At 38.9% G+C, this 13,633-nt stretch overlaps 1 protein-coding gene across 5 annotated transcripts in view; it reads left to right on the forward strand.

Moving 5' to 3' along the window:
- ST18 (ST18 C2H2C-type zinc finger transcription factor) overlaps positions 1-13,633 on the forward strand; it is a 170,863-nt gene that overhangs the window by 141,131 nt on the left and 16,099 nt on the right. For 3 of the 5 annotated variants that reach the window (XM_050891821.1, XM_050891822.1, XM_050891823.1), the window contains 2 exons: positions 5,056-5,301; positions 11,364-11,479. In XM_050891821.1, the coding sequence (XP_050747778.1) occupies positions 5,056-5,301; positions 11,364-11,479 (362 nt within the window). The remainder of the gene's footprint in view (positions 1-5,055; positions 5,302-11,363; positions 11,480-13,633) is intronic. The other 2 variants (XM_050891824.1, XM_050891825.1) reach the window with 1 other exon arrangement.

Consider the following 13,633-nt stretch of genomic DNA (forward strand, 5'->3'; position numbering starts at 1 on the left):
ACGTCTCACAGAGGTAGCTGCAAGCAACACAGTTTATCTGTATCCTCATCACTACTGCTTGCCAAACATTTTGTTGACTATTTTGGTGTTTTTCCCACCTGTTTAGACAAAATGGCATATGCGCACTATGCCTTGAAAGAAAACAAAAAATGACACTTGCTAAAAATGTTTAAAGTTCAAATTCTGTTTTTGAACAAAATTATGTCATCTCTGCATTCTTGGATATTGATGATGGTGATAATTACATCAATTATTTCAACAATGTAGTTAGTACTCAGCGCATTTGTCAGGCAGTCCTTTACTCCAAATACCTTAAAGCCTAAATACAGGATGAAAAATCAGCCAAGAATATCACTAGGTACCATCCTGTTATACTGCTGTGCACATTGCTCCTTGACTACTTTCTTGGCTAGCTTTTTTTAATTTGGGAATTGCTCTGGGCTGAAATTATGACTTCACTTTTGTCTTAGATGTTGCTGGGCAGTTACAAGTTTTCTTATTTTGACCCAAATTAGTATTTTAATTTGCTGCAGAAGAACTCGATTGCTTAAATTTAAGTCTGAAGAATTGAGGACTAGGTACATATATTTTTATTGGCTGGGAATAGAAAAGATTGTACTCTTTTGGATGGAGTTGCAATTAAGAATAGTATTCATACATATGGCAAGATACTAGTCTCAGAGTTACTCCCAATACCAGAACTGAAGAGCTCTTTTGAGTTTTCCAAACTCAACTAAACTGCTAGTGGGAATGCAAAATTGCTGATAATGTTGTTTCTTTGGACTTACTTAGTATTAAGTTGTATGGCTGATGCCAACCAAAGAATACATAAAACCCCTTACATGTAATGATACAATCTCCCTAAAGTCACAGGTTTGAAATAAGATTCATGCAGACACAATAATTCACTCTTTCTGATCCAGCTATGAGATAAAGCTTAACTTGTAATCGTTACTGGAGACACACTGCAGAGTATTAAATGTTGTGAGTGATCAGATGGACCAAAAGCATATGAAAAAATGCAGGAGTAATTTATCACAAAAACCAGCATCCTTTATTGTCCTAGCTGATGTAGTTCAGTTCTAAGGACAAGACTTAAGACTGTATTAGAAAATATTCTGTAATATTTATGTCATAAAATAAAGGAGGCTGAAAAAGCTTGACATTACAGTACAAAGCACTTGACGAGGATAGAGACCATTTTTTGTTTACATATTTATATTAGTCTTCATTTTAGATAGATATTCATAGTAAAGTACTACTTGTACCTTATCTTTTCACTGAATAGATCCTGGAATAAAGAAAATATGCTTCAGTCATTTTTCTCTCATTTTTTATTCTGGAATCCTTTTTCCAGCTGCTTGTAAAATCTGTGGGGGTGATTACACTGTCACTGATGTGGGTGTAGATAAGGAGTAACCTCAATTTAATTACCGTGTGTATCCTCTCACCCCCATTGATTTTTCTTCATTGCTTCAGTGGATTTTTTCCTGATTTATACCAGTGTAAATGTAAATGTAAATGTAAATAAGATCAAAATCAAGGTCCAAAGATTTACACAGCTGCAAACTAATATAAGTTAGGAAATAATAAGATACATTTGCATCTTTATTTTGCTTACATTTTCAAGGAAGAATCAGAACAGTTTACATTGTTTTGGTAGCTACATTTTAAATATGTCACGATAAATGGATAAATATAGGCCTGTTCACACATGCACTAGAGTCAACAGTAATAAGATCTTGCCTTCACTGAGGAGAACACAGCCTTTACAAGTCTCAACTAAGCATAGTAAGTGCCATTTTCTGTCAGTATGTCATATCACCGCTCTAGCATTTTTTTGCCATTTGCCATTTTTGTCTCTTTAGTTCCATTCTAAAATTAATGTAAAAATAAACGTGGTAAAACAAGGAAAGGAGACATATTGAGAGGAGGGTGGGATGAGAGTAGGAATGTAAACTGGAGCGATATCTCTGACTATCCTCTCTTTTTGCTCTGCCATTTGGACTTTGCTATGAAGGCAGCAAAGTGATAGCTCTTTTATACCATTCTGAATAAAAAGCCATGCTGTGAACGTGTGATCTATCCTGCAATGGGCAAAAGGGATATTTTTTCCATGACTATATTTAATTGTTGTGTGCATCTGTGAGCTCACTTAAACCCCATCTGTACGCTACTTCACAAACACACAACCCAGCCTTCCCTGAGCAGAATTAGGTGCATGTTGGACAACCCAACTTCTACGTGAATTTCAGGAAAGTGCTGAGGAAGCTTTAAATATCCATGTTAGTAAATGTTCTGCTTATCAGCCAGAGCTCCTTGTTGTGGCTAATGGTATCTGTTTCTCAGAGACAATACAGTTCCTGATATTTTTCTATGTACAATTTCACTGAGGAGGGGAGCTTGATTGATTTTGGTCCTTTTTGTTGTCGCTGTTGCCTTCCGAGTAGTTGATATTTTGTCAGTGACAGAGAATCTGCACTATTTATGGGTTTTGCACTATAAAACTACTGCAGCCCAGTCACATGGCTTCCTTTCCTAAGCCATCTGTCACAGAGGTCTGGAATTTTATGTGAATGTTGGTTGTGCAGACTTAACCCAAGTTTTTTTATTATGAAAAATGTCAGCAACTACAATATTTAGCATTTTACTTTACATTGGTCATTAAACTTGATTACTGTAGCTCTGTTTCATTGCTATAGTTACATATCAACTATGAAGCCAAAAAAACACTGGGGCGATCATGGCAGAGCTATATTGTCAGATCCTGGAGCGTGCGCTTGGCACTGATATAGTTAATATCTTGGATTTTTGTAACTAAGGTTTATTAATGCTGGTATAAAAATGTTTTTGATATTATACAGATGGCATAAGATGTTGTGGTTACTAAGTTATTATCCAGGATAAGCTGCACTGTCAAATTCAGAGCTTAAAACTATCACAGGAGATTAAACTATTTACTAAAAAGGGGCAGAAAGATATAACCAAAGCGTCTTAGTATGAACATATTAGAAGTGTATTTACTTCCCATAAATATAATAAAACATCTCTCTCTTTAAGCTGTATGATTGAAAATGTGAACTTTGCTATGCAGGAGAAGTAAACATAAGAGGTGCCTGAGTTTCTGAACTGGGGGCAAGCAGATGGCTTGGTAGTGCTTTGGTCTAGGTGGGCATCTGTCTTAGGCCCATGGATACAAAATGGAGTCAGGCTGTCTGAGTGAGGAGGGATCGTTGGGCCCTAAATTTTCATCTTCTACCAACATTTTCCTTCTGATTAAAAAGATTTCATCAGCACATTTTACCTTTAAATGAGTCACCGATGGCAGTGGTAGAAGACAAGGCTTCATGAAGGAAGCTTGTGCCTTCAGTCCAACCGGGGTGACCATGTCACACTTTCAGCACAGGGGAAGAATTCCCTGTTTCACCGCAACTGTTTTTAAGATCCGCAAGCAAGGATAAGTTTCACTGCCCTATCTTTAACCACTAAGTGGTTGACTAATCATCAAGCTCCAGCAATAGTTAATGGGAAGAAAGAGAAAGGGACTCTTTCTGCCAGTGTCTCATCTCTTCCTAAGGAAGGGGTCTAAGAAAGACAGAAAAACTTGCCCCCTGGACATACCTGTCTCTTTTCCATTTACAACAGAGCGCCTAGGTGATTCACTTATGCTACGGGTTTACTTTTATATTACTCAAGGTAGGAAGTCTCAATCTGGGTTTATACGACTGTCTCCTACAGTTACACAGCACCTAACATATCTAGCCTCAAATTCCCAAGTGGTATCTGAGCTTTGTGGTGATGCAAATAAAAAATAATGGTGATGACAATAACAGGAAGACACAGAGCAGTGTTAATTACAGCGTTCTACATGTGTAGATCTATGACATTATTTATCTCTGTAGTCTTTGAAAGTTTTCCACCTTATTCAGGGCAACACAGAGAACTAGACTACCAAGTGCTCCTCCAGAAGCTACCTCTTTCACGTCTTCCCTTACTTGACTTTAGTAATTGTTGGCAATAGCAAGGACTAGTCTCATACTCATCTCTATATACACAACGTGTCAATATGCAGTGTTGCATATTGAGCATGAGGGGAAATTTTTTATTGCTTCCATTAGTAAGTTGCACTTTCAGGAGCTTTTCATCATTCCAAGAAGAGGAGTTTTTACTCTTTTTCTGTGATCAGACAGGGTAGGACAGAACAGTGAGCTTTCCTTCCCTTGTCCTTCATGTACAGCTGAGCAGCGCTTGCCCCTGCTTGTGAGCAGGAGTTGCTCCAAGAGCTTCTCCCAGCCTGGAAAGAGAAGTTGGGTCTCTCCCCAAACTGCACACACCCCTGCAATCAGAGGCTGCTCTTTACTGTACTTCCCAGGTAGCAAAGGCTTTGTTAACTCATGCTGAAGGTCACCAGCAGGGACAACCTCCTAAAGATCCTCCCGTGGCTCCCAGTCTAGTGGTCTCAGTGCAGACCTGTGCCTTAGTGGCCTAATCAAACTATGATTAAGGCAATATGTTATTTTGAGTGATGTACAAAACTCTGGTGAAAATTTCTCCTACTGTGCTACTTTTAGGCATATTTCTTCCCCCCTCCTTCTCTCCCCCATGATGCAGATGTTGTAATATTTCTGAGGTGTGGGGGGAAGGGAGGATATGTAATAGTAATGCTGTTGATGACCTAAACAATGCATTAATGCTTTTAACTGTGAATTGGGGTCATAGTTCTTTGTAAGAGTGAAAAGATCAAGAAGATTTAAAGCTAAACTTTTTTTAAATAAAACTAGATTTAGGGTGCATAGGTTATGGTTTAGAGGCATCTTATTTAAATTCTACTTACTATGTTTAAGCTGAGATGCAGGGATACCATTACTGAAGCTACTCTTAAGTCTGCCTAAGAGTTGGACATTAACTGATATAAATCGAAAAGCTGGTTTTAGATTCAGATAAATTTAAATAAAAGCGTGCATTTATATTTATCCTTTAAAAGCACCACATGGTTAAGTTGCAGCCTCACCATGTCCATAGCTAAACATGTCTCTGTTTCCTGTCGCATGTCAGGGAGCTGAGATAGAAGTGGATGAAAATGGCACTCTGGATTTGAGCATGAAAAAGAACCGAAGCCAAGACAAAGTTATGCCTCTCACTTCTTCCAGCACAGCACTTCCCACTCCTTCCTCTTCTCCTTTCAAAACAAGCAGCATCCTGGTAAATGCAGCCTTCTACCAGGCTCTTTGTGAACAGGAAGGCTGGGATACACCAATCAACTACAGCAAGACCCATGGCAGGAAAGAAGAAGAAAAAGAGGTATTTTTTCAGTTTCTGAGTGACTTTTTCTCTTGGATGAGTGGCCATCTGATGGTCTTTGGGATGAGCAATCTAGTGCAGTTTAAAGGGAATCAGTTTGCACAGGTAGAGGTTTGTGGACATTGAGCTGGCTTTAATGCCCTCTTGGATGTGGCATAAAAAAATTACTACTCACTTTGAAAAATCTTGCTCTCAGAGCCTACTTGTGAATGCCTATAAGTCTCTAAGATAAGGAAATCAAAAGTATCCACCATTAGAGACTGCTTTTTAAATTTTGTTCCTAATGGCTCAGTCCTGTAGCACATACATCCAAATGACCTAGGGATCACTCAGAAAAAAAAAAAAACAAACCAACCAAAAAACAAAACCAAAGCAACGTAGTTTTTTTCATGCTGAAACAAAAAGTAATTTTTCCACACCAACTCTTTATAATTCCAGATAACTCATTATCTAAGCATTTAAACACATGCTTAGAATCTTGCCTGCAATATTCTTTCAGTGGAAAACTTTTAATTTTACATTTAACATACTTCAAGAAATCTCTGCCATGAGTCTTAGATCTCACAAGTAAGTCCAGTGGTCCAGAGTCAGTCTGAGAGCACAAATTCAGAAATACAAAATTGTTAGGAATTCCTGAAGGTTTTAGTTGCGATAAGTAGCACAAGAAGATATGTACATAATTTCCACCAATTGTGATATTTTTTTATCCCATAAGGAAACAGCATAGAAAAACTAGATGAGTATATAGAGGTTCCTTTCCTTTTCAACCTGTCCTAGGAAATGTAAAAGCCCAAACGTGAAAATATAGTTGCAGGAACAAAGATGAGCAACTAAAATTTCAGCAAATATTTTTATTTAGTAACTTTTCAACTTTTATGGCTAATCTTCTAGACTACCACTTCCAGGCTGATAATTGCCTTGATTTCGGTTTTGTTTCTGTTTTGCTCTTTCACGTCTATTTATCCTATTTTGGCAACATGGCAGCATAGTCTCCTTTCTCTGTCTTTCTTTCCTATTCTTCTATTTTGCTGTCAAGTTTGGTTTTTTTTTTTTCTCTTGAGCCTGGCTGTCAGAATATGGATTGCTTGCATTTTTCTTAAATCAGCACCTTTAAAGGCTAATTAGATAAAATCTTGGTAATTAACATAGACAAGCCTGAGTGACAGTTTTCTGAAGCAGAATAAAAGATGTCCCAATTTGGAGTTTTTGTTCAACTTCAAAGACATTTCCTCCCTATTTGGTTTTATAAATTGAATAATAGCATTTGAACATTATATTTATTACAAAATTATTTTTTGTTCAAATATCAAAACCGGCACTTCAAGAAGACATAGACAGGGGTAAATCTACTTAGGGCTGAGGTTAGGGGATCCAGGCCTCCAATTTCAAAAATATCTGGAAATAAAAGATAATTCAGTCATGTGAAGAAAAAAAATCTGTCAGCACTGAGTAGAGATCTGTCATAGTGAGACCACTGAGACAGTTTGCACCACAGTGGATCATTTCTTGGAGGCTGGGTTGTCTTGAAGAGCGCTTTGCGGTCACCTCTGTGGGGCTGATGATGCTCCTTACCTCAGCAATGAGAGCATGACCCCTGTATCAGGGTTTTGGAGTGGATTTGACACAAGGCAGTAGGCTGAGGGCTCAGGCTCTTCCCCATTCATGCCGCATAATGTGCAAACACATCCAGCTTTGAGAGAACCGCCTTGCTGCAGGGGATCAATCGGTGTCGCAGACTTGGCAGGGGGCCTGTCCTGCTGCTCCTCCTCCCTGCTGCCACCGCAGCTCAGCAAGAGCTGTGGCAGGAGCACCTCTGCATCCCCCCCCAATCCCTGCTTGACTTTTGGAAGGCCGTGATGGGCGGCTGGCTATTTCCCTCTCCCTTACCGGCACAGGGAGCTGGAAGCGTCAGCAGACTACCCGACAGGACATAAAGGTCTGTGCTTAGGCACTCTTGCCCCTTGCCCTCGGTGCTTTGACACTGTGCAGTTTGTCCCTAACCAAGGATCTGGCCCCAGACCTCTGCTGTGAGCTTTTGCAATCCTAGGGAGCGTTGACATGTCCAGTGATCTCAGGGCCAGAGGCTCTGTTTTGCAAATCGAAGACTGGCAGTCACCCTCATGCAAAGAAAATGACTGATTATATCTATTTCTAATTCATTGTTATCTGGTTCATATGCACAACAGTTGCTTAATTTTGGTGGTAATTTCCAGAAAATATTGTCTCTCTCTCTCTCAGCGAAATAGCCTGTCCAGATGCCCCCTTAAAAAAAAAAATCTGAATTTGGAAAAAGCTCAAAATCTCTCCAAAAGGAAAGCGCTGAGAAATAACTAGAGCTGTCAGTTAGTTCAACTGTCAGTTCTCCAAAGATTTCAGGGCTTAAAAATGTTAAAAGTGCCAGATGCTATTATCTGTTATTCATGTTACCATTATGTTCTGGTCTTTGCTGAAATCAATATAAACTTCCATCTGTACATTAATGGAGTTTCATTGCTTGCTTGCTTTCTGTAGTGTGCATGCGTGAATACACACATGCTCTTTGCAGAAAATAGTAGTGTTTGGACTGATTGGGCTGGTTCTGATTTTCCTTTTAGTCTGGAATTCTTCAGAATTTTAATAGCATATAGTTATAAATCCGTTCAAATGGGAAAGGAAAAATTATACATACGGTTGGACTTGACTAGCTGTGACGATCATCACCTAACAGACCAAAAAGTAGGAAGTGCTAAAGGTGTTTTCCCAAAGGATTATCTCTCCCTCTAAAGCTAAATCCCTGGAGAAGCACACAAGCCAAGGCATGATGCTCTATGCTCAGTCCTCAGTGTGGAGGACCAAAAAATATTTGGTCTTTAGATCTGACCTACTTGTTTCAAACAGATGCAGCCCCTTTTGGGCCACATATACTGATGTAAGGTCCTAGAAAGGCAGACTTCCAGTATTCCTTTGCCTGCATTCTCTTTGCACTGTCTTCCTTTTGCAGCTTCTACCCATCTGAAGATTTTATGCTGCTTGGACAATACCAAGCGTTCCACAGGGTGCTAAGACAATGCTGAAGAAATCACCTGTTTAAATGTCTATATGTCTCCCTCATTCCTGGGAAATATACTAAGGGATGTTAACTAGGAAACAAACTGTATTTCCACTTTGGTCCTTATTAGATTTTTTCTTTTTCAAAAGAGCGGTTACTAGGAAATTGTAGGTGTTTGTGTATGTGTGTGTGTATGTAGCTATTGGTTTAAAAAGATTACAAATTTGAATAAGTCAATTAAGGAAATTCGCAATTAAGATTTGAAAAAATGAATTATTTCAAAGATAGAAAATGAAAATACTGCAATTCTAAACCCTCTAGTATCAGTTACGCTGGTGGCTGTAGATGCACTCATGTCAACCTTCATCTTGCAATTTTATTTTTGTTAAATGATTCAGTGAAACATCATTAAATGAAGCTGTGAACTGTAATACTGTAGTATTTTGTCAAGGCTTGATATACGTAATTCTTGATCAGTCCTCTCTGTGCAGCATGTATCAGACAGTGACATGATGAATAACTCACACAAGTTTCTGGTCCATCACCAGCAAAAGATCCAGAGATATCTTTCATTTGAGATAGAGAACACAAGCTATATATATGAAAATATTAATAAACGCTGCAGCACGAACAGTTACAGCTGCTCTTGTTCGCTGCAGGTGCATCCTGAGGTACATCACACAGTTCAGGATCCCAGTGGAGTGCCAGAGTGGTTTTTCTACCACCCTCTACTCCAGGCTTCTCTCAGTCGGACCTTTGACAAGTGGAAGAGGCTGATATGTGCCTGGTCTTGATGCATAGTTAGGATCCAGCCAAGGCACGCACTAAATTTTTAGAAACACAGCATTGGTCCTCAGTTCAGTGATACAGATGTAGCCTATCAGAGTTAGTTGATAGAGAGGAAACTGATAAGCCAGTCTTCTTCAACCTCCATTACATTAAGTGAAAACCACTTCACCTGTGTTTTTGAAGTTATTTTGACATCTGACCCCTTCCAGCTGGCAACAGAGGGTCACCGTTTTGTTGTTTCTTTTGGGAGCTTTTGATTTTACAGTGACTTACACTGGTGATGATCCCTGTAGGAGTTGCATTTATGTGTATATAAGAAAGGCAGGTCAGAACTTGTGGACAGAGAGAGTCAGGAACTTGAATCCCCATCCTGCAGATTGCAGTGGCAAAAACACCCCCATATGCCACTGGAACCAAGATTTAACTCAATGTTGGAAAACAGTCTTTGAGGTTTCTTGAATCTTGAACAAAGCTGGCATTCATTTTTCCACTTTTGGTTTTTAGTATTTTATTTTCCATGTTTGGAGGACTTTCAATTATTTACTCTTTTTGTATTAACATTTTGACAATACCCATCATTGTCTTTAATTTTCTCTGTTACTCCTTATCTGAAGTTTTCCTTTAGAAATAAGTTTCTAAAAGCCTGAAATATATCAGGGGGTTTTTTTATTTAAAATGATTACTCGATAATTACTACGAAAGAGTGTTTAGAAAAGATGAATATATGTATTTTTGCTTTCTATATTTGTAGCAGATGAGATTATTCCACAACAAACTAACCCCACAAATGTGGTTGCAAAAATCAGTAGTAATTGATGTAGCAATAATATGGCATGGTTTCTATATGTATGCGTACTGTGAGTTTCAGTAGATAGTAGGTAGCCAGTACCAGAAAGCAGAAGGAAGTCATATTGAGGATCCAGTCTCCAAACAGGCAAAGATGAGCTGCCAGAATTGAGGACCATATGGAAGCTTTATCAGAAGAAACACCCCCGCAGAGCTTACAAGTCCCGTTAGGCAGAATCTCCATTTTTAGTCCAGATTCTCCTCAGCCCTCCGCTCTGTGTTAACAGCTCTGCAGACATCCCTGTCCCTCTGTCCTGGCACGTTCATCAGCTGCACAAGCCCAGAGCATCTATGGCACCAGCCCCGTGAGTTGAGCAGGAGCTGGGAGCTTCTCCCCTCAACCACAGGCAGCAGTTTCTGCTCCTACAGACAGTAATTTCTGGGCGATACCTACTTGAGTATTGGAATGGAGTCCCAAAACCAACATGAAGTCCCAAAAGAGATTAATAGAGATTTGATAATTGATGCTATGGGCTTTGAAGAATTCTTGAATGATACAATATCCACAGAGCATCCCTCCAGAAAGGAAATACTTATCCTTCATAAAAATAATAATAATTGAAGACATTAATTCTCAAAACAGTATAAACCAAGTATAAACCATTTTGAAGTGATCAAAGAAGTTTTTTCAGAAAACAAAAATGTAATTTCCTTTCAGGACTCCAGATTTCCAAAATGCTTTCCCAAGGGAGTGAATACTCATGGTCCATATCATCCATCAAACAGCACTGTAGCAGTGATGATTTTAATCTACAAATAGTAGAAATCAAGAACTACCCTTAGCAGCCTGCCACTAAGAAAATTTCAAAGTGGTTTTGTTCTTATGATTTTTACTTTAACAAGACTCTGCTCTTTGGATAAAATAACAAGTCATTCCATTCTACAGACCTAAAAAGCTTTGCACTTACATCTGTTTATGTACAATAGGTTTTTTTAATTTATGATTATAATTTTGTAATTCACAGTACAGTGGTACTCACTTCAACTGTATACAAAACTCAGTGGTGTACTTGCACAGAAAAAACAAGAACGTACTTGCTGAAGTCTTGTTTGGCTCTATATATTCAACAACTGCTTTTATTTTTGCTGTGTATTTTTCTTTGGCCTTTATCACCATTTTATAAATCTAAACCAAATTTTCCATACATACAGCTTAAAACAGCATTCACCTTCAGAAATACTTTCACAAATATACAGTTCAACATTTTTAAAAGTCTACCTATGAGATCCTGAAATTATGATGTATTAAACTTTCCTCATCTCTCTCCATCATTTCTTAAGACTTTTTTTTTTAATGTTTTCCAAGAGATCCTCTTCTTGCCACAGCAAGTTATTTGTTGAATATATGAGAGGCCTTGAAGAGAGAAACCTTTTGTCACATTCTCTTCTAACATTTCAGAAAGATCCAGTGAGCTCTCCAGAAAACATGGAGGAAAAGAAGTATCCTGGAGATGTCTCCATACCAAGTCCTAAACCCAAGCTCCATTCAAGAGATCTCAAAAAGGAACTCATCACGTGAGTCACAAAAAATGCCACATTTTCCTCTGCCCTGCTAAAGACTGACTACGCCATTGTTCTGAGTGCTGGTTTGGAGTAGATTTGCAGGAGCTGAGCAGGGAGACTTGCATGACAGCTCATGGCAGGTAGTTAGCTCCCTGTTGTGTCTACGCAACTGGGTAGACATGAGGTCCGGAGCTGAAACAAGCCAGGGTAGGCCTGGGGGTCTGGACAGTTTCAAGACTAATGTTATATTGGGTATCACTCCTTATTCCTCAGATAGACAGGTAACAAATGAACAACAGCTCCTTCTACAAAACAGACAGTTTTGTAGCGTGCTACAGATTGGCTGTGCTAATACTTACATAATTAAATAAACTTTATTTGGACAATCGTCGTTACAGGTTCACTGTCGAGAGTTTGCAGAGAAATGCGGGGGATTTCTCAGATAGGAAACAGGCAAAGTTCATAAAAAGATAAAACACAAGACAGGAGCTGCCCCAGGGTTTTCCAGACTGTACAAAATCCACGTTTAAGTCCTTCATCTGCTCCCTTCAAAGCAGAGTTAGTTATTTTGTCCTACTGAAAATCCAGTGGCTGCACAAATTCATACTCTGGGAGAATAGGCTAATACTCTCTGTACCCAGGTACAGAGACTCACTTGCTCTGTCTTAAGCTCCAAAACTTTACTATCTGCAAAGATAACAGGATAATTCTATTAAATCTTTCTGTATGCAACAGCTTGTTTCAGTTTAGAATCCTTTCAGTAAAACTGTCCCAACCTGCTCATAACACTAGTCACTCTTTAAAATCTCATCTAGGCTCTTCGGAAAACCCCTTTGGATTCACATCAACATCATTCTGATATCAATAGAGTGTTTTCACTGTAATAGTCAACTAGGACTTAGCAATCATTTATACCACTTTTCTTTCTGTCCCAAACCAAAGTAGGTCTCTCTAGACAAGTGCACTCCGTATCGCTTAGTGATGATAGTCCATACCGTATCACTGCAGGCTCATCCATAAATAAATGAGTCGCATCCTGTCACCTTGTGTCCTGCTCCCCACTCAGTGGCACTGAATCAGTTAGATCCGCCTCTGTCTCTAGAAATTACATTTCCCTGGGGCAAGCTGCTGTGAAGAGCGATTCTTTCCCCTCATGCCGAGCAGTCTGCATGTTGTCTACTCTCCACATTATATCTGCAGTTGTAGTTCACGACCTAAATTGCTACAGGTCAGGTTTATTTTGCCTCTTCTAAAACAAATGCATACAAAAATCACTGAGAGTTTGTTTGCTGAAGACTAATGGCTTTTCTTTTGTAATATTTATTCCTTTGTGATATTGACCTGTTTTGAGATGTCTGTAACATACTTTTCTACTCTCCTAAATAATAATTCCCAGAGTATTTACAAGGGCAATGATCAGCTTACAGTGGTTTTACTGTATTGTTTTCAAACAGTGAGTAGAAACAGGCATCTAAAATGTAGCTGTCCAGAAAATTAAATAGGAAATAGTTTTAATTTATCAGAAGAATCTATAGGCAATACAGGGAACAGACTGCATTTCTATGATCCCATTGAGCTCAGAACTTGTACAGAACAATTCAATACAGGTGGCTCCATCATGAGGAAGTTTTTAAAATGACATAAGCACTTGTAGAAAAAAAAATTCTGACATGGTTAGCTCAGTTGCAGTGAACTAATTTATAAATACCATCTCCTGGCATGTGCTTTCTATTTTTCCATGTTAATTCTCTTGCCCATAACTGCATTGCCTAGGTTGAACTGGGCTGTGAAAACAAGGCTGATGTCTTCCTAAGGGTTCTTTACAGATTTGAAAAAGTTCCTAGCACTCTGCCAGCTCAGAGCAAACAGCCAAGTGAGGATCTCAGGTACCCCTTACTCATTACTATGAAGCACCAGCTAAAAGTTTTTGTACAGTTTCTGCTTGCCCTTCTTATCCATGGGCCCAGTGAAAGAAGACACAGCCCTTTAGAAAGGTATACTTAATTCACCTCCCCCTCCCCCTCCATGCATAAATTGCATTTCTTGATATCTTTGTCCTCTTGCAGAGGATTGTGTCCCAATTTGATAAATGAGCTCAGTGCTATGACTGAAGAAGGGCTGAGGAAAAACAGAAGCTATAACATCTTCTCCAGGTCAAACATACCT

This window comes from Gymnogyps californianus, chromosome 2 (assembly GCF_018139145.2).
Source record: "Gymnogyps californianus isolate 813 chromosome 2, ASM1813914v2, whole genome shotgun sequence".
Classification (NCBI taxonomy): Eukaryota; Metazoa; Chordata; class Aves; order Accipitriformes; family Cathartidae; genus Gymnogyps; species Gymnogyps californianus.